This window comes from Myxocyprinus asiaticus, chromosome 41 (genome assembly GCF_019703515.2).
Source record: "Myxocyprinus asiaticus isolate MX2 ecotype Aquarium Trade chromosome 41, UBuf_Myxa_2, whole genome shotgun sequence".
NCBI lineage: Eukaryota > Metazoa > Chordata > Actinopteri > Cypriniformes > Catostomidae > Myxocyprinus > Myxocyprinus asiaticus.
Window position 1 is genome coordinate 1,788,688 of NC_059384.1, and position 18,813 is coordinate 1,807,500.

Here is an 18,813-nt window from a genome sequence, read left to right on the forward strand (position 1 = left end):
TATAAAGAAAGAATATATTTCACTCTGAAGCTGTCAAAAATGTCTTTAAACTGTCTTTATACATTCTTTAAATGTTTGTTTGTGATGTGCAATTATTAAAGTTTAATATTAACTTCAGAGAATATTAAATCTTTCAGAGAAATAAATGAGCAGGTACCTGGACCTTATACTAGTATCTTGCTGGCTGATGCCTTTATGAAGATAAACCAGGTATATATTTCATATTTTAGAATTTCCATGTAGCTTTTCAGTACCAAACCTGTCACAAGGCCTTTAAAGACCATTAAAAACTCTTGTTTGTAAAGCCAGAGGAAGCCGTCAAGATTTACCAAGAAGCAGAGATGTCTACCAAAGACACCACATTAGCCAAGAAAATAGGCCACGCTTTAGTAAAAGCCCATGAATATGACAAGGCAAGTGCTTTCTGTATGCATACAGTTAAATATACCACAAAGTTTTATTGATTGAATTTTGTTAAAGATGACTCAATTCAGTTTGATGGGAATTTGTTACACAATTGAAATATGTAAATCTTAAAAATAGACTGAAATGTTTTTTTGGTTTTTTTTTGAGTGAGGTCGATAGTGTACCCAAGATTTGTAATAGTGTCACAATATATATTTGCGCTTTTCTTGAGGTACTAAATTCACATACAAATGTCTACTTTATCATGCTGATTTTCTGCGCAACAAGGGTGAATTATCAGTATCCCATATGCGTTTACACAGACATTAAAGGTGTCATGACATACTCTTTTTTTTAAATTTATTTTTTTATATCATTTTATTATCTTCCCTGAGGTCCCCTTATAATGTTAGTAAAGTTTTTTGCACAAAAACAGTCATAATTTAGTCATACATAATAATTTTACACCCTGTCTCTGGCCTTCTATCTGAAACACTCAGTTTTAAGCTGTCTGGCCCTTTAAGACTTCACTGTGAACACCCACTGTTGTGATTGGCTAACATCGTGCAGCCCTTCCAATCCAGCCATATTTGAAACTCAATCTGAAGAAAATGAACAAACTCAACACAACATTATAAAACTATAATTTAAGGGTTTACACATAACGTACACCCAACACATTTAATCTGAATGTATCAAACTGTTCACTCAAGCAGCACCATAAACTATCAGACAGTCATGACATTTTAAACATTCGTGAATGGATTTGGTTACTTATGGTTTTTTGTCCAATGGTCCATTTTAAACTGCCCCATCTTTCAATAAAAGTTCCTTTGCATTGAATCATATTGTGACTGTTTCTCAAGCAATCCACGCTGATATGAGCCAAAAACACATACAATCCACACTGAAATCTTCTGAATAGGCAAACGTAATACAGTCCACGCTGATGTTGGGTGCTTCAACAGGCCAAAGCAGAAATGCCGGTCTTCACCAGAGCAACATCTCACATTTTCCCGGTTTGTTTACACACAGATCGGCATGTGTTTCTCCCAGTCAGTGGCAGCAGCTGAATGAGATGCATTTTTATAAGTTGTGCCTTTACTGCTCTTAAAACGTGGCGCACATCACCAGTGTTTTGCGGAAACACATCAATACGATCCAAGACGTCCATCTAGTCCATGTTTACAAAAAGACCAACAATTAAAATGGCACATATGGGTGCAAAAACTGTCCTGGATGCCTTCAAAACAGCACAACAGCAAGACAGCAAGATGAAAAGAATGGGGGTGTCCTTTTTAGAGTTACAACTTCACATCGAGTCTTTTAAAAGCGGTGCAAGAGGCATTATAATGGTCAAAGCCGTGCATGTTTATGTAGAAAACATTTAAATCCAGATAGGCACATGAAGGTGTCCTGTATAAGTCCCATGACAGGCCCATTTTTATCCTCTTCACCTGTGTGACTGACTGAGAGCCAGTGGGTGGGGCCAAGGGTGCAATGACGAAAAATAGGCGTTGATGTCTTGCTAAAAAGAGGCAGTCTTATGTAAATGTATTTGGTCCTTGTGACATCACAAGTTCCACAGATTCCAATCTAGAAGGTTTTGCAGCTTGGTTTAAATACAGTGCATTCAGATATTATTCAGACCCCTTTTATGTTGCAGACTTATACTAAAATGCTTTAAATATTTATTTTTTTCACACATCAATCTACATTTTACATTTACATTTATTCATTCGGCATACGCTTTTATCTAAAGCGACTTACAAAAGAGGAAAACATAAGCGAATCTACACTCCATACCCCATAATGACAAAGCAAAAACCCGATTTTTGATAACTTTGCAAATTTATTAAAAAGAAAAAACTGAAAGGTATCTGAATACACTGTAAATGCTCTTTTTATATTGAGGAAGTTTTCAGTTCTGAAATTTACAGTATGTTTATATAGTAAAATGACCTCTTATATGTCAAAAGATTAAGGAAAATGTTATTCCTCACATCATGACCCCTTTAAACAGGCTGTTTGTTACTCAAGGTGGCACTGTTAAATTGCTATTTAATGAAGAAGCAACCTGGAAGTAAACTATAGCAAGTATAACACATTTTACAAACCTTGGCTCGCTAAAGACCCGAAGTATATTATAATGTTTGGGTGAAACACCCATGCGTTAAAGTGTGTCTTAAGTGTCCAATTCTGTAATTACACCCTCATCTTTCAGGCTGTGAGCTACTATGAAACGGCTCTGAAGGCCGATGTGCAGGACTTTGTCTTGAGTGTGGAACTGGCCGAACTTCTCCTCAAGCTTAAAAGATTTAAGGAAGCTCAGCGTGTTCTAGAGGAGGCCCTGGAACATGAACACAGTATAGACTTACAACTCACTGTAAAATATACATCATAGAATGTCACGAGGTACAGAATTATTGCCCTATAGATTGTAATTGTTTGTTTTTGCAGCTGCTGCATTGACAATCATGATGAATGACGTGAAGGTTTTAAGAGTGCTAGCGAGAGTGTTGCATGCTAGGAATGAGTCTGCTCAGACCATCGTGCAAAAGGTTTGTGAGCATTTGCTAAGTAATATCAAAGTCTTTTTAGCAAGTCAGGCCACTGGGTGGAATGCTACCGGGTAGCTATTTGTCTGTGTAAACAAGCGGCATACAAGAGCAGCTCCTATCTTGGCTGATGATGAAACGGGGAAAAAAATTCCCATAAAAGAAGGTACTACAGACCAGAACTACATAGAGACTTGAGGGTAGACTATTTTGTCTTGGGCTAGTAAGCAACCACTCAGAACACAAAAAGTGCATAGCAACGTTGGTGAGTTTTGCACGGGCAATATTTTATTCAGAAAAAGTACAAATCTAGTTCATGCTATTGCTCTTTTATCAGGCTCATGATCTCCAGAAGAAGATTGTTAGTTGCATTACAAACGAGCAGCCAGCAGAATCAGAGGAACAGAGGAAGTTGCTGGCGGTCATCTGCTGTGACTGCGCTCAGGAGTTTCACCTTCGCAACAACCTGGAGATGGCCAAACAACTCTATACAGATGCCTTGAATTACAGCCCAGACAATGAGGAGGTCAGTCACTGCCAACAGGTTTCTCTGTGAATGTGGTTATTAGGTTTGTTGACCGATGCTTGGCGAGAATGTTTAAATGACACCTGCACCATTTTGTCCAAATGCAGATAACCTTACATCTTGCTCAGTTATATTTTAAGCATCAGAAACTGGACTATTGTGAAGAGCAATGTCTGAGGATACTGCAACTCCACCAAAACCACACCGATGCATCAATGGTATGAACTGTATTACTGTTTTCCGAATGACACACTAAGCATTTAATTGCAAGAGATTCATCCATGTATGTCTGTTTGTGCCTTCAGCTGTTGGGCGATACATTGTTTTGGAAGAACCAGAGAGAAGAAGCAGTCCAGACTTATGCCAATATTTTGGAGCGATACCCAGGTGCCACAGAATATCAGTTTCTCAAGTAGTACAATCTCAGATAATTACATTAGAATATTCATTTTCTGCTTCCATTTACGGTAGACAACTTTCACGCCATGGCCCGGTTTCTGCATATTCTACGCAGAGTGGGGAAACTAGACGACATCCAATCTGTTTTTGCAGCGTGTGAAAAGTTTTGTCCACTGACGGTCAGAGAGCCGGGTTTTAATTACTGCAAGGGTCTTTACTTCTGGTCAGTGTCAAACAGTCAATATCACAACTGTACGATAAGCTTTACCACATCATTTCTGGTATAATTATAAAGGTTCATTCTTGTAAAAAAGCACAAATGCAAGTGTTCGTGTTTGTCATGAATTCAAGTTTAGTTATGAACAAATGTTAAAGAAATTGAATTTGAATTTGTCTGTTGTTTATAGCTAAATGGACCAACAATATTGATGACTCATCTTTTTCTCAGAACCGTATGAAGTACATGAATGTTTAAAATTGGTGGTCATTCTAAACAAAAGTAATTTGTTATTTTAATGCTTGAGTTTGGAAGTCATTTGGAAAAGTTAAGCCATTGAGGGGCTAGTAGATATAACTAACTGATTCTTATTGACTGTGACATTATTCTTTATAAGAGAGTGAACATAATAGGCTTTTTTGGGGTTATTCATCTCAGGCATACCTACCAGGTGACTGAGGCCTTGACACATCTGAACAAGGCCAGAGGAGATACAAAGTGGGGTGAGAGGGCTGTAGAACTGATGGTCCAGATCTGTCTGAACCCAGACAAAGAGATTTTTGGAGGAGAGGCTTTAGATAAAGGTCCAAAGGACATGAGGTAAGAAGAACTTGTGAAAGTCTGGACAAATTTTTCTTCTTCTTAGTATTTACCAGTTATCTCTTTGTTTACTCTCCAGTGTGAGTCACCTGATCAGTGATTCAGAGAATCAGACGGGCATTAATACAGCTCACAATCTACTGAAGATGTTCCATCCACGATCTACAGCTGAACAGAATAAAGTCAAGCTGCTGTTTAACCTCTGTCTGATCTACAGCAAAGAAACAAAACAGGTGGAGAAAGCTGTGCTGGAGCTCACTGACATGCTTTCCAAGAATGTAAGACTGCTGGGGACTTTTAATGCAATGTTGTAGAGTTATTCTGGTGCAACTTCACAAGACCAACAAATGCTTGGAAAAAAGAAGAGTAAAATTGAAAAGCAAATCCAGCAGCACTTGTGGAGTGGAGAATAATTCAAACTTTATTTTGCCAACGCGTTTCGGCAACTAGGCCTTCATCGGGGTTAAAACAATACATGTGGATAAAAGGGTTTTTCAAATACAACAAAGGCAGAGTTCAAATGAACAAACAACCAATCAGTGGGCTAGAATGAAATCACATGGGATGCCTTTGTTTGTGTTTGAAAAACCCTTTTATCCGCATGTATTGTTTTAGCCCTGATGAATGCCTAGATGCTGAAACGTGTTGGCAAAATAAAGTTTGAATTATTCTCCACTCCACAAGTGCTGCTGGATTTGCTTTTCAATTTGACTTTTAATGCAAGTCACTTAATTCGATCAGCAAAACTTTAGTTTCCTTAACTTTCTAATGGACTTGTTTTGCTTTTTATACACTAGTTTTGCCAAGGAATGGAGCAATTAAAAATGGCAGTATTTATTTGGATGGATGGATGGATGGATGGATGGATGACTGAATGAATGAATGAATGAATGAATGGAAGGATGGACAGAAAGGATGGACTGAAGAATGGATGTTTGGTTGAATGGATGGAGTAATGGATAGATGGATGGAATAATTAATGGGTTTATGGAAGGATGGATGGATGGATGGAGTAATGGTTAGATGGATGGAATAATGAATGGGTTTATGGAAGGATGGATGGATGCATGAATTGATGAATTGATGGGTGGATGGAAGGATGGAAGGATGGGTGAGTAGGTGGATGGATGGATGGATGGATGGATGGATGGATGGATGGATGGATGGGTGGGTGGGTGGATGGATAGGTGGATGGATGAATGGATGAAACAATGGATAGATGGAAGGATGGGTGGATGGATGGGACAATAGATAGATAGATGGATGAATGGATGAATGGATGGAACAATGGATAGATGGATGGATGGATGGTTGGATGGTTGGATGGTTGGATAGGTGGATGGATGAATGGATGGATGGGTGGTAAATGGACGAATGGATTACTGGATGGATGGAATAATGGATGTGTTGATGGAATGGATGGATGGATGGATGGATGGGTGGGTGAATTAATGGATGTATGGGTGGGTAAATGGATGGATGGATGGATTAGTGGGTGGGTGGGTGGATGGAATAATGCATGGGTTGATGGAATGAATGGATGGATGGGTGGATGGAATAATGGATGGGTTGATGGAATGAATGGATGATTGGATGGGTGGATGGGTGGGTGAGTTTTGTAATACCCGTTGACCATTTCACTAATTGTAAAGAAGGTCGCTAGACTGAAAGTCAATGTGCTGGACACTTTCCATTCTTTCCAGACTATTTGTATGATAATGATAAAAAAGTAATTTAACTCAACAATCAAAGACAGTCCTCAGGTTCTTGTCTGTGGTCTGCAGGTAATGTTGGAGGCGTCGTTGCTTGTAGCAGCTCAAGGTCTCATTCAGCTGAAGCAGATTCCCAGAGCCAGGAACTTCCTGAAACGCCTCACTAAGATGGAGTGGAACGATGCAAACACTGATCACTTGGAGAATGCGAGCCTGCTATTAGCTGACATGTATATAAAGATGGGAAAATACCCACAAGTGGACAAACTACTGGACATCTGTACACGACAAAACAAGGTTTGATTCTGCTGGGTGCTCTTTTTGGGGAACTGTTTTGGATGAAGAGTTTGTATGATCAACCAAGCGTATTTAGACACTAGAACTAGTCTTTAAACGGTGACTAGAATAATACACTTTTATCTCCATATTTCTTTCCCACTGTAATCTTTCAGTCGTGTAGTAAAGCGTATGAGTATCAGGGCTTTATGATGGAGAATGAGCAGAGATTCAGTGATGCTGCACTACAGTATGAACTCGCCTGGAAATACAGCAACAGAGTAGATCCTGCAATCGGTTGTAACTTTTTTTATTACTCCTTTCAAAAAATGCATGCAGATTAAAAAAAATGACATTTTAACTCAGCTTGTATTTGAATGTCATCACAGGATTTCGTCTTGCCTTTAATCATCTGAAGTGCAAGAATTACACGCAGGCTATCGATGTTTGTCATCAGGTTTGTTTCCCTCAGAACAACTTTATTTATCACAAACTGATTTTCTTTTCATAACTATGGATGTGAGGCACACCTACAGTACTTAAATGTGTAATAAGTATATGCATGTTTATGTTAAGCTAGCTAATATTTTCCCTAACCAGAGGAACAAGATTTGGCCCGGTTAGCACTTTGTGCACCTCTAATTCTTACATTCTTCACCAGTCTGTAAACGGGAGGATTTTACTGCCAAAACTTCATGACCTCTGTGATTGATTGTTTGTAGATGTTGGTTTTAAGTCGTCTTTAGGATTACTGGGCTGGTTCATATCTAATGTTGTGATTTTGTTTAGGTTCTGCAGCATTATCCAGACTATCCTCAGATCCAGACTGAAGTTCTGACCCGAGCTCAGATCTCTCTCCGACCGTGAGCTACACTGATGCGTTCCATTTTCCCTCCTAATAGACTTGTATTGTCAATGAGAGAGATGTTGTATAGAAAGACCATATTCAAATCCAAATATGTGTTTGTGTTTTAATGGTTTTATAAACATTGTTAGGTCCTCCCGGACGAGCCCCGACTTGTTATGTTTTGATCTCTTTTGTTAGTCTAGATGTTAAGGACCAAAGTAACAAAAGTGGAGAGAGAGCACTGGGATGTAACAACATGTATCGTTGAAAATACCTGATGTTGAACGACATGTAATCTGTTCAAGCACATTTTTTATGTTTAATACGCTGATCTGATGTCAGTGCAATTGCTGTAGTAGCACAAATATATGTTTATTCAGTTGTGACGTCATTTAAAGTAAATGTTAAGTTAATGTTAAGTGAACTTGGTTTGGATACACAGCCTTTTAAAATAGTCTAAAAGTGCTATTTAAATGATTATACTGATTTATAACAATGTCTCATATCCACAAATCCCAAAACCGTCAGTCATGGTTTCAGTAAGAGATTGTTTATGCAAACTTACCAGCATTATATACTTATATCTGTTCTAAAAAGAAAAAAACAACCAAAATAAATTCAGACCATCATACTATATAGTGTATTAATGGGAATAAAAGTATGGAATCATGATACATTTTAAAGTATTTTAACGGTGTGCTATTTTATTCAGCGTAAACGGTTCCCAAATTATATTTTAAACATCAAATATACATTTTATATGGAGACAGAGCTACAGGTATGTCTGCTTTTGGTTTATCTTGCTTTTATGTTATTGTTGTTGTTTGATATGTAAAAGTAAAATGATGTATTTCATGGTTATTTTGATACAGCCACACCTAACTATGGAGTATCCAATAAACAAACTCTGAAAAGGAGGTAAGAAATTATGCTCTCCATACAATTCATTTTTGTGGCAATTTACATTTACATCTATTCATCTAGCAGACGCTTGTATCCAAACGACTTATGATTGAGGAATACAACAGAAGCGATTAATCGTAAGGAGGCAGTAATAAGAGAAGTGCTTTAATACAAAGCACAAGTAGAGAGGACGGTGAGAGAAAGCTATTTATGATATTTAATTTATTATTTATAATATATTAATTATGTGGTATTATTATTTATTATATTTTGTTTATTATGATACAGTGTCTCTCCTCTAAAATATATAAATACTGTATATATGTTAAACTAAATATATAAATATATGTTACTGTATTACATATGCTTATTTTTTAAATGTCTGTCTACACGTCCTGATTGCAGTACGTCATTCATCCTGCAGGTGGCGCTGTTAAGTATATGACGATGAGCCCACATGACAGACGTTTTACAGGTACAGCCTTGTTAGTTACAAGTTCTTGCAGTTTAAGAAGCAGGGATACAAACACATGAGAGGTGAGAAAGCAGGTGTTTTAGATATATATTTTTAGTTGATTTGTTTGTTGCATTTAAAGCTCTTAAAGTGTTTAAGCTTAAACTTATGGAGGACATAACCTGCAAAAAAATAAATAAGTAAATAAATACATATATTTGCGCGTAAATAAATATACAAATAATTAAATGTGCGTGGAGATATAAAAATAATTAAATAAATAAATGTACCCATTAATGTAAAGTATTACAATATAAAACGATTGGGGAAATGCATGTTACATTAACATGTTAATGGAAATGTAAAATGTAAAATTGATTTTTAATTCTATATTTCTTTAATCATTAATTTATTTCTGTATTTATTTTACATTTAATTATTTATATATTTATGCATGAATATGCAGCTTTATTTATTAATTGATGTATTTATTTGTGTATTTATTTATTTATTGTTTTTGCAGGTTTCGTCCTCCATATAAACTAACCCTTTCAAGTGATTTTAATAAGGAAAATGTAGAAAATTTTACCAAAAAATCTGGGCAAATTAGTTTAAAAAAATATGACTTTAGCTGAAAGGTGAGTAGTTTGCCTCTCTGAAGAAAAAAACAACTCCAAAATTAAAAGATAAAAAATTATAAAATATATTTTGCATAAGGAAAATTAAGTCTTTTATTTTTTAGGAGCCTTATTTATTTATTTATTTATTTATTTATTTACAAATTATTACTATAATTTTTTTATGCCTTTTTAGCCTGCAACAATAAAAAAATAAAATAAAAAAAAATCATAAAATAATATATATAATAATAATAATAATAATAATAATAGTATAATAATACAAATAATAAAAAAGTAAAAAAACATGACATCATATTATTATTGGTTGTACTCCCTTTAATATATAAAAATAAAAATATTTAATAAAAATAAAATATCCAGACACATTACCTGCTTGTAGGGCTGCCCCAGACTAAAAATGTTCCTAGTCGACTAGTAGCCGTTAATTTAAGCCATTAGTCGACTAGTCGCACGTTTATGATATTAATTTAATTACTTAAATATATATATTTTGTTGATCTTAAAGACACACCCACTTGCTGGCGATGCCAATCAGAAGTTGGAGACACAGCCCATGTCTTTTGGGGGTGTGATAAGATCCAGGAGTTTTGGTTGAGGGTTCGGAGGTATTTGTGTGATGTTTTGAACACTCAGGTTTTGCTTTGTCCCAGACTCTGTATTTTGGGTGATGGGGCGGTCATGCATTTAGGGGATAATCACATAAAAAATTGGGTTCTGACCAGTCTCATTATCGGCAGGCAAGTAATTTTAAGGGGTTGGAAGTCAAGTGGAGCACCCTCTTTTTCGGAGTGGTGTGTGGAAATGGGGAGGGTAGCTGCATTTGAGGAAGCGGTAAGTAGAAGTCTGGGGTTTAGGGACTTATTTGTTAAAAAATGGGGCAAATATTTAGTTTTTTGTGGGGACTCTCGGGGAGGGGATGTGGAGAGTGTAGTTTAGTTTAATCATGTATGCTTATTATTGTTTTATTTATATATATATATATATATATATATATTTGGATTGTGTGTGTGTTATGTGGGACCACAGGGGTGTTCGTTAGGGGTCAGGGTGAGATTGTATTAGTAAGGTTTAAATGTAAAATGTTGATTCTTTATATATGTGTTGAGTTTTTCCACTGTCATGTGCATATGTATCAATAAAAATGTTAATTACAAAAAAATATATATATATTTTGGGGGGCGAGTTCCAGCACTGAGAGAGAATGTTATAAGTAACATTACTAACACTGTTCTACATTACAGAGAAATACTAAACCGTAATAATGAACCTTTAAAATATACATTTCACAAGCGCACGCATGAAGCGAGCCGCAGCGACACCGGTAAAAGCGGTAATGATCCTGAATGAGATGGAAAAACCAGCAAAGAGACTGTCTGAACATTATGTTCATTTATAGAGAGAAATGCACAGACGATGATCTCGGGGATCGACGATGGTCAGAGTGATCAATAGCTGATGACTTTGATGATGTCAAGACGATATTTGGCTCATTTTCCCGTTAATGTATAACATTATTATTACACTATGTAACACAATTTTTGTTCCTGGGTAGTAAGTGTTCCCCACAAATTTGCTTTTGTGACCAGGACAGTGATATTTTGAAATGTTCCTGTTTCCAATGAGAAAACGGGCGAATTTGTGTCTTTTCGTTCACGTAAAGTCAGAAAAAAACAACAACAACATATGAATCCAAAATCCTTCTTTATCAGTGGTCCGATGAAGACACCGGCTTTGACCTTTGCCTCAGACAGCATAGGGAAGAGGTCTTGAAGGTACTTGAAGGCTGCCGACTCCTTATCTAGAGCTCTGACAAATAGTTTCATAAGGGACAATTTGATGTGCAGTGGTGGCATCAGCACCTTCCGGGGGTCCACCAGTGGCCCCACTTGGCGTTGTTCCTCCCCTCAGAGAACTCGGTCCGCTGTGGCCAGTCCCGCCTGTGGTAGTGCGCCTTGGTGTCCCAAAGGCAAAGATAGCAGGGGAACTTGGTAAAACCACCTTGGAGACCCATCAGGAATGCCACGATTCTGAAGTCTCCTTTGACCTCCCAGCCGTACTCATCATACTTCAAGGCGTCCAGCAAGGTCTTGATGCTGTTGTAATCCTCTCTGAGGTGCACCGAGTGAGCCAGGGGAAGAGATGGGTACTTGTTACCATTATGGAGCAGCACGGCTTTGAATATTACTTTAGTATAAACACATGTTCATTTGGATTCATATGTTGTTTTTTTCTGTCTTTATGTGAACGAAAAGACACAAATTCGCCCGTTTTCTCATTGGAAATAGATACATTTCAAAATATCACTGTCCTGGTCACAAAAGCAAAGTTTGTGGGGAATAATAGCCATTTTCTATACTTTTGAGGCATAAGCAATTAGGGAATAACACTTACTACCCAGGAACCAAAAAAAAAAAAAAAACATTCTTACACAGTGTTATTATTATGCTATTATTATTATCAAATTAATATTACAAATAATTTGCCCGTAGACTCACAGACTTGCACTTGAAGAAACACACTTTATTATAGTATTAAGAACAGATGACAGAAAAGCGTCTATGCACATATATGACACGCTGTTTGTACAGAGGCGTGCAGTCTTGTGGAACACACGCATGTAAAAGGTTCTCACTCTTTTTTCGTTTCTGTCTTCTGAATGTTTTTTTTTTTTTTGCTGTAAATGACCTCAGACGTCTCATCTCAGGACGTGCTTTGAGTTCAGTTCACTTCATTTCCACAGAACAGTTCATTGTGAACGCAACTCTGCAGCCTATACATCTGTGATTAAATCATACACATTCACCTCGAAGCACGAGTTATATCTCAGTGATTATTATTATCATAATTATTATTTTTTATGTCTTCATTTGTGTTAGTAATTTTCCGCCTGCATGTTTAGACGGATACTTGACTGACGGTAAATGGAAAGGTGATTACTTTATATATATATATATATATTATTGTTTTGATCACTTCGTTATTTTAATTGCTTTTTCGTTTCATTTGGAGTGCAGTTTGTTTTAAATAAATTAATTTAATTTTCAATGCAAAATCACTAAAGCAAGAATATTCACCGATCACTGGACGATGGACAAAATCTAATAATTATCAACTATGAAAAAAATAAATAAAAAAGAAACATATCAGTAGACCACTGTTATGGATATTCAAGATAATACTCTCATTTTATAAGTTTGGCATAAATAACTATCATAAATAGTTATTGCTTGTCTATATTTGCATGTTTGACACACAAAGGATTGTTTTTGAAAGAATGAAATCATTCTAAATAAAAAACAAGTCCTTCGGAAATCCCTCTAAACTTTGTCATACAGAAATGTTTATGTTTTGTGACCATGAATTTGGGCTACAAAGAGTGCAGAATTTAAAGAATGTTAAACGTGCTTCCACAATAATACTTGAACAACAAAGGGAAAATGAAAAAAAGAAGTCAATATATGATGCAAGATTAAAATAATTAGAGGGGGAAGGAGGGGAGAGAGAGGTTGTGACAGAGGAAATGATGGTGTCATGACTGCTGAACTACCTGTATAACGGATTTTCTGGAAGGACACAGACAGTTTGTGCATGAGAAGAGAGGAGAGCGTTCAACAGAGTTGACTGAGCAGCGTTTATAAACCGTAAGTACAAGCTTTTCATTTGTTCTAAACCAGACCCTGTCAAACACAACATTTGTGAATCGTATTTTTTAAGTTGTTTGAATTTGTTTTGAATTCGGTGACAAAACGTGTCATGGTGCGTTACATCTGAATCTGTCTTTTCCCACAGATGTCCAACAGTCCACCTGCCTCCATCTGTATGTTTACACCCCAAAATGCGACCTCCATCTCTTCGGTCGGCACCCTGTCTCTGAACTCCGACCCCACCGGTCTGGCACTCAGTCAGATGTCTCAGATGGACGGTGGCCTGTATGGCCAGTCGACGGGCCTTCAAGGGTTTCCCAAGACACAAGACACCCGAAGCATGGAGCAAATGATGGGTTTGACCTACCCGCCCTATTCGACCTGTCTGACCTCCACAAACACAGAGAGAGCATCGCAACAGAATCAACAGGTAACACCATACACAAACTGAGATTCACCCTAGTAAACATTTCACACAGTACAGTTCTCTTAATACCTAGTGAGCTGCCTATGCAGGCAGCATTTTAAGGCCTCATATAGGCAGCAAGGCAGCTCACTAGGCCTACATTTCTTGCGCATCACTTTTAATTTGACTCTTTGTTCTTTATTATTTCCGGGAAGGATTTTTCCCAGTTTCTTCTCCCCCCTCCGGTGTCCACCATCCGGCTGCCCGGTCAGAAGAGAGGCCTGAGTAAAGACAGCATCGAATACCGCCTGCGCAGAGAGCGCAACAACATCGCCGTGCGAAAGAGTCGCGATAAAGCCCGCCGTCGTGTGCAGCTCACCCAGCAGAGAGTGCTGCAGCTGCAGGACGAGAATCACAGACTGCAGCTGCACATACAGCGTCTGTCACAGGAGGTGGACGCACTTAGACACTATCTATCACAGCGCCACCTACAGGTGAAAGAGCAGGACATCACCGGAGAAGACAACTGCTGAATGCCTTTGGAGACTGGAGGTTTTTTGATCATGATAAAATGATGTGAGGCTTCCGTCAATTTTGTGATTTTTGTCTAAGTTGATATGATATGGTACATTTAATTTCCCAATATGTACATGGGAATGATTTCACTGTTGGCATATTTGAGTCATTTGACAAATCTCAACTAGTTGCAAAAATCTAAAAAAGCAGGGAATCCTTTATTTTGGATTTTTTGGTCACAGTGAACATTGAGTTATACATTACAGCAAATAAGGAAGCCATTGTAGTTTTGGAGATAAAATGTGAGTTTTACATTAAATAAATCTTTAAACCTTGTAAATAACGTAAGCCTTTTCCTGGTGCTTTTTAAATACGGGGACATGCTCATAAGGGGCTAGTTGTCACACCTTTTATACGTATAGCGTACTATTTATACTTTTATAAGTATTATATATAATATACCGTATAATATAGTCAACTTTTTTATAATATTTCCCTGGGTAGGTTTTTTTTTTTTATGTTTATACATTCAAAAATAAGCTTTTAAACTGCAATGACAAAAGATGCCGGATACTTGAAGAAAAATAAATGTCCTAGTTTTAAGCACAAACATCACCAAATTTTATTAGATTTATCTGAAATTAATATCTTGTGTCATTCTGCTTTCTGAAGTCATTTCTGTCTCGTTTTAAGGATGTTTGGATATTTTTACCAGAATATAAGACAGAATTTGCAGTGTACTTTTTTTTGCTGTTACTGTCCACAAAAAGATGCATGTAATCACACTATATGGGGCAAGTTGTCACAATAATAAACTTCTGTATGTTGGCACTGACTGTAGAAAAAAAAAAGCTTTTCTATATTTAAAATATTAAATACTAACTATAGAATAAATAAATAAAATAAAATACATAAATGTGACAAGATTCCCTGTATGGAGGACGAATCCTGCAAAAACAGTTAATAAATAAACATCAATAAATAAATAAATCTGCATATTCATGCATAAATAAATATATAAATAATTAAATGTTTGAGGAGATATACAAATAAAGAAATAAATGCACCAATCAATGCAAAAAATAATACAATATAAAACATAAATAAATGGTTGGGGAAATGCAAATTGAAAGTTGATTCTACATTTCTATATTTCTTGAATCATTCTTTTATTTCTGTATGCTGTTCTGTATTTATTTCTCCTTCACGTAACATGTTAATGAGAGGATGCCAACAGCTGTTCAGACATCATAGTCAAACTATTGATTCCAGGTGCAACAGTTTTTGGGGGCAGTTTGCAGTTTCATCATGGTGAAGAGAAGGTCGATAGCAGAGTTGCTCCGTGAGGCAGCGAATAGTTTGGAAAATTGTAAAGCCGAGATCCTTTGCTAATCTTTTATTAATTGATAGTGAAAATTCAGTATTTTCCTTATTAATTCCATAGTCAAGCGAAGCACTTTTACAATGATCAGCCAGTGGTGTCATAAAGTCCGCCTGCTGATGTTTGATTGACATCCTCTCATTAGCATGTTGCACAAAGGAAAAATAAATACTGAAATAAATGTATGATTAAAGAAATATAGAATTAAAAATCAACTTTCAATTTTACATTTCCATTAACATGTTTGCATTTCCCCAATCGTTTTATATTGTAATATTTTGCATTAATGGGTGCATTTATTTATTTATTTATTTTATTAATTATTTTTATATCTCCTCGCACGTTTAATTATTTATATATTTATTTATGCACAAATATATGGATTTATTAACTTATTTATATATGTATTTGTGTATTTATTTATTCATTTATTATTTTTCAGGTTTCGTCCTCCATAGCCCTGGCCTGTCATTGTAAAACTAAACTAAACTAAACTAAAATAAAATAAAATAAAATAAATACATTTGACAAGCTGCCCTAGCCTGACATTGTAAAACTAAACTAAAATAAAATAAAATAAAATAAAATAAAATAAAATAAAATAATAAATACATTTGACAAGCTGCCCTAGCCTGACATTGTAAAACTACCATAAAATAAAATAAAATAAAATAAAATAAAATAATAAATACATTTGACAAGCTGCCCTAGTCTGACATTGTAAAACTACCATAAAATAAAATAAAATAAAACTACCATAAAATAAAATAAAATAAAATAAAATAAATTTGACAAGCTGCCCTGGCCTGACATTATAAAACTACCATAAAATAAAATAAAATAAAATATGACCATTTAAATAAAATAAAATAAAATAATAAATACATTTGACAAGCTGCCCTAGTCTGACATTGTAAAACTACCATAAAATAAAATAAAATAAAATAAAATAAAATAAAATAATAAATACATTTGACAAGCTGCCCTAGTCTGACATTGTAAAACTACCATAAAATAAAATAAAATAAAACTACCATAAAATAAAATAAAATAAAATAAAATAAATTTGACAAGCTGCCCTGGCCTGACATTATAAAACTACCATAAAATAAAATAAAATAAAATATGACCATTTAAATAAAATAAAATAAAATAATAAATACATTTGACAAGCTGCCCTAGCCTGACATTGTAAAACTACCATAAAATAAAATAAAATAAAATAAAATAAAATAAAATAAAATTATAAATACATTTGACAAGCTGCCCTAGTCTGACATTGTAAAACTACCATAAAATAAAATAAAATAAAATAAAATAATAAATACATTTGACAAGCTGCCCTAGCCTGACATTATAAAACTACCATAAAATAAAATAAAATAAAATAAAATAAAATAAAATAAAATAATAAATACATTTGACAAGCTGCCCTAGTCTGACATTGTAAAACTACCATAAAATAAAATAAAATAAAACTACCATAAAATAAAATAAAATAAAATAATAAATACATTTGACAAGCTGCCCTAGTCTGACATTGTAAAACTACCATAAAATAAAATAAAATAAAATATGACCATTTAAATAAAATAAAATAAAATAATAAATACATTTGACAAGCTGCCCTAGCCTGACATTGTAAAACTAAACTAAACTAAAATAAAATAAAATAAAATAAAATAAAATAATAAATACATTTGACAAGCTGCCCTAGTCTGACATTGTAAAACTACCATAAAATAAAATAAAATAAAATAAAATAAAATAAAATAAAATTATAAATACATTTGACAAGCTGCCCTAGCCTGACATTGTAAAACTAAACTAAAATAAAATAAAATAAAATAAAATAAAATAAAATAATAAATACATTTGACAAGCTGCCCTAGTCTGACATTGTAAAACTACCATAAAATAAAATAAAATAAAATTATAAATACATTTGACAAGCTGCCCTAGCCTAACATTGTAAAACTAAACTAAAATAAAATAAAATAGAATAAAATAAAATAAAATAAAATAAAATAAAATAATAAATACATTTGACAAGCTGCCCTAGTCTGACATTGTAAAACTACCATAAAATAAAATAAAATAAAACTACCATAAAATAAAATAAAATAAAATAAAATAAAATAAATTTGACAAGCTGCCCTGGCCTGACATTATAAAACTACCATAAAATAAAATAAAATAAAATATGACCATTTAAATAAAATAAAATAAAATAATAAATACATTTGACAAGCTGCCCTAGCCTGACATTGTAAAACTACCATAAAATAAAATAAAATAAAATATGACCATTTAAATAAAATTAAATTAAATTAAATTAAATAAACAAATAAAATTAAATAAATACATTTGACAAGCTGCCCTGGCCTGACATTGAAAAACTACCATTTACCACAAAAATTAATTTCTATAAAAAAATTTTTTTTAAAAAAGTAAAAAGAAAGAAAAAAAAAAGCAAGAAACGGAGGTTACACTTACAATGGAAGTCAATGGGGTCAATTTTTGGAGGGTTTAAAGACAGAAATGTAAAGCTTATAATTTTTTAAAAGCACTTACATTAATTCTTCATTAAAACTCATGTATTTAAGCTGTAAAGTTGTTGAAATCACTGTTTTACGGTCGTTTTAGGGTTTTATGGTTTACGGCATTACGTTGCAATGGCAAGGAAGTTATAAAATTGACTATAACTTTACACAGATGTGGTTAATAAGTGATGTTATCACACTAAAATCATGTTTACACACATATTGTTTACACCTTGTGTCTATACTTTTGAAACAGTGAGTATTTTAATGTTTACAGACTGACCCCATTGACTTCCATTGTAAGTGTCTCACTGGAACACAGATTACAATTAATTTTGTGGTAATCAATATTATGCCAGAAATGCTGTCGATTGAGCTCAACTCGTATTGAATCCGGAATATTCCTTTAATGTATGCCAGTGTGGTTTTGTTTACTTGTTTACCCAACAGATATTACTAAAATATGATACAAAATAAGATATTTCATGCTAAACTAAACAATGTTATATTTTACGACCATTAAAGTGGTTATTTTGGTTATTTGTAAAATAATTTTGGTGCACTGAAATCTGCATTGATTGGAGATTGCGATATATTGGCCAACACAATAACAGAATGTCATCTTTCCTCCTTTCAAACGGGCACAATGACGCGGTTATTTGAGTTTGAGGAGCTCAGGCCCAGCTTCAACGGGACAGATGAGATTTCAACACCATGTGGGACAGCGTGCTGGTGATAGCATCACTAAACGGGGGCGTTCAAGTCTTCCTGTGGCTTCCACTGCA

General features: G+C 34.7%; 2 protein-coding genes across 2 annotated transcripts in view; both read left to right on the forward strand.

Moving 5' to 3' along the window:
* ttc21a (tetratricopeptide repeat domain 21A) overlaps nucleotides 1-8,016 on the forward strand; it is a 30,271-nt gene extending 22,255 nt beyond the window's left edge. The window contains exons 11-24 of the mRNA XM_051682557.1: nucleotides 138-210; nucleotides 306-413; nucleotides 2,630-2,771; nucleotides 2,866-2,966; nucleotides 3,301-3,489; nucleotides 3,597-3,707; nucleotides 3,795-3,876; nucleotides 3,961-4,111; nucleotides 4,544-4,700; nucleotides 4,795-4,983; nucleotides 6,490-6,714; nucleotides 6,870-6,990; nucleotides 7,083-7,150; nucleotides 7,483-8,016. Coding sequence (XP_051538517.1) covers nucleotides 138-210; nucleotides 306-413; nucleotides 2,630-2,771; nucleotides 2,866-2,966; nucleotides 3,301-3,489; nucleotides 3,597-3,707; nucleotides 3,795-3,876; nucleotides 3,961-4,111; nucleotides 4,544-4,700; nucleotides 4,795-4,983; nucleotides 6,490-6,714; nucleotides 6,870-6,990; nucleotides 7,083-7,150; nucleotides 7,483-7,560 — 1,795 coding nt within the window. The 3' untranslated portion in view covers nucleotides 7,561-8,016. The remainder of the gene's footprint in view (nucleotides 1-137; nucleotides 211-305; nucleotides 414-2,629; nucleotides 2,772-2,865; nucleotides 2,967-3,300; nucleotides 3,490-3,596; nucleotides 3,708-3,794; nucleotides 3,877-3,960; nucleotides 4,112-4,543; nucleotides 4,701-4,794; nucleotides 4,984-6,489; nucleotides 6,715-6,869; nucleotides 6,991-7,082; nucleotides 7,151-7,482) is intronic.
* A 5,003-nt stretch (nucleotides 8,017-13,019) lies between these two features.
* On the forward strand, nucleotides 13,020-17,521 carry cebp1 (CCAAT/enhancer binding protein (C/EBP) 1). Its single transcript, XM_051682712.1, has 3 exons — nucleotides 13,020-13,179; nucleotides 13,328-13,612; nucleotides 13,804-17,521. The coding sequence occupies exons 2-3, from the start codon at nucleotides 13,328-13,330 to the stop codon at nucleotides 14,119-14,121; spliced, it is 603 nt and encodes a 200-aa protein (XP_051538672.1). The 5' UTR covers nucleotides 13,020-13,179; the 3' UTR covers nucleotides 14,122-17,521.
* Nucleotides 17,522-18,813: the final 1,292 nt, after the last annotated feature.

What these genes read in the sequence shown, in the direction of transcription:
- cebp1 (XM_051682712.1), top strand. Translation starts at nt 13,328, where the DNA reads ATGTCCAACAGTCCACCTGCCTCCATCTGTATGTTTACACCCCAAAAT. An exon ending in CATCGCAACAGAATCAACAG is followed by an intron (nt 13,613 to 13,803) that starts GTAACACCATAC and finishes ATTTCCGGGAAG; the next exon opens with GATTTTTCCCAGTTTCTTCT.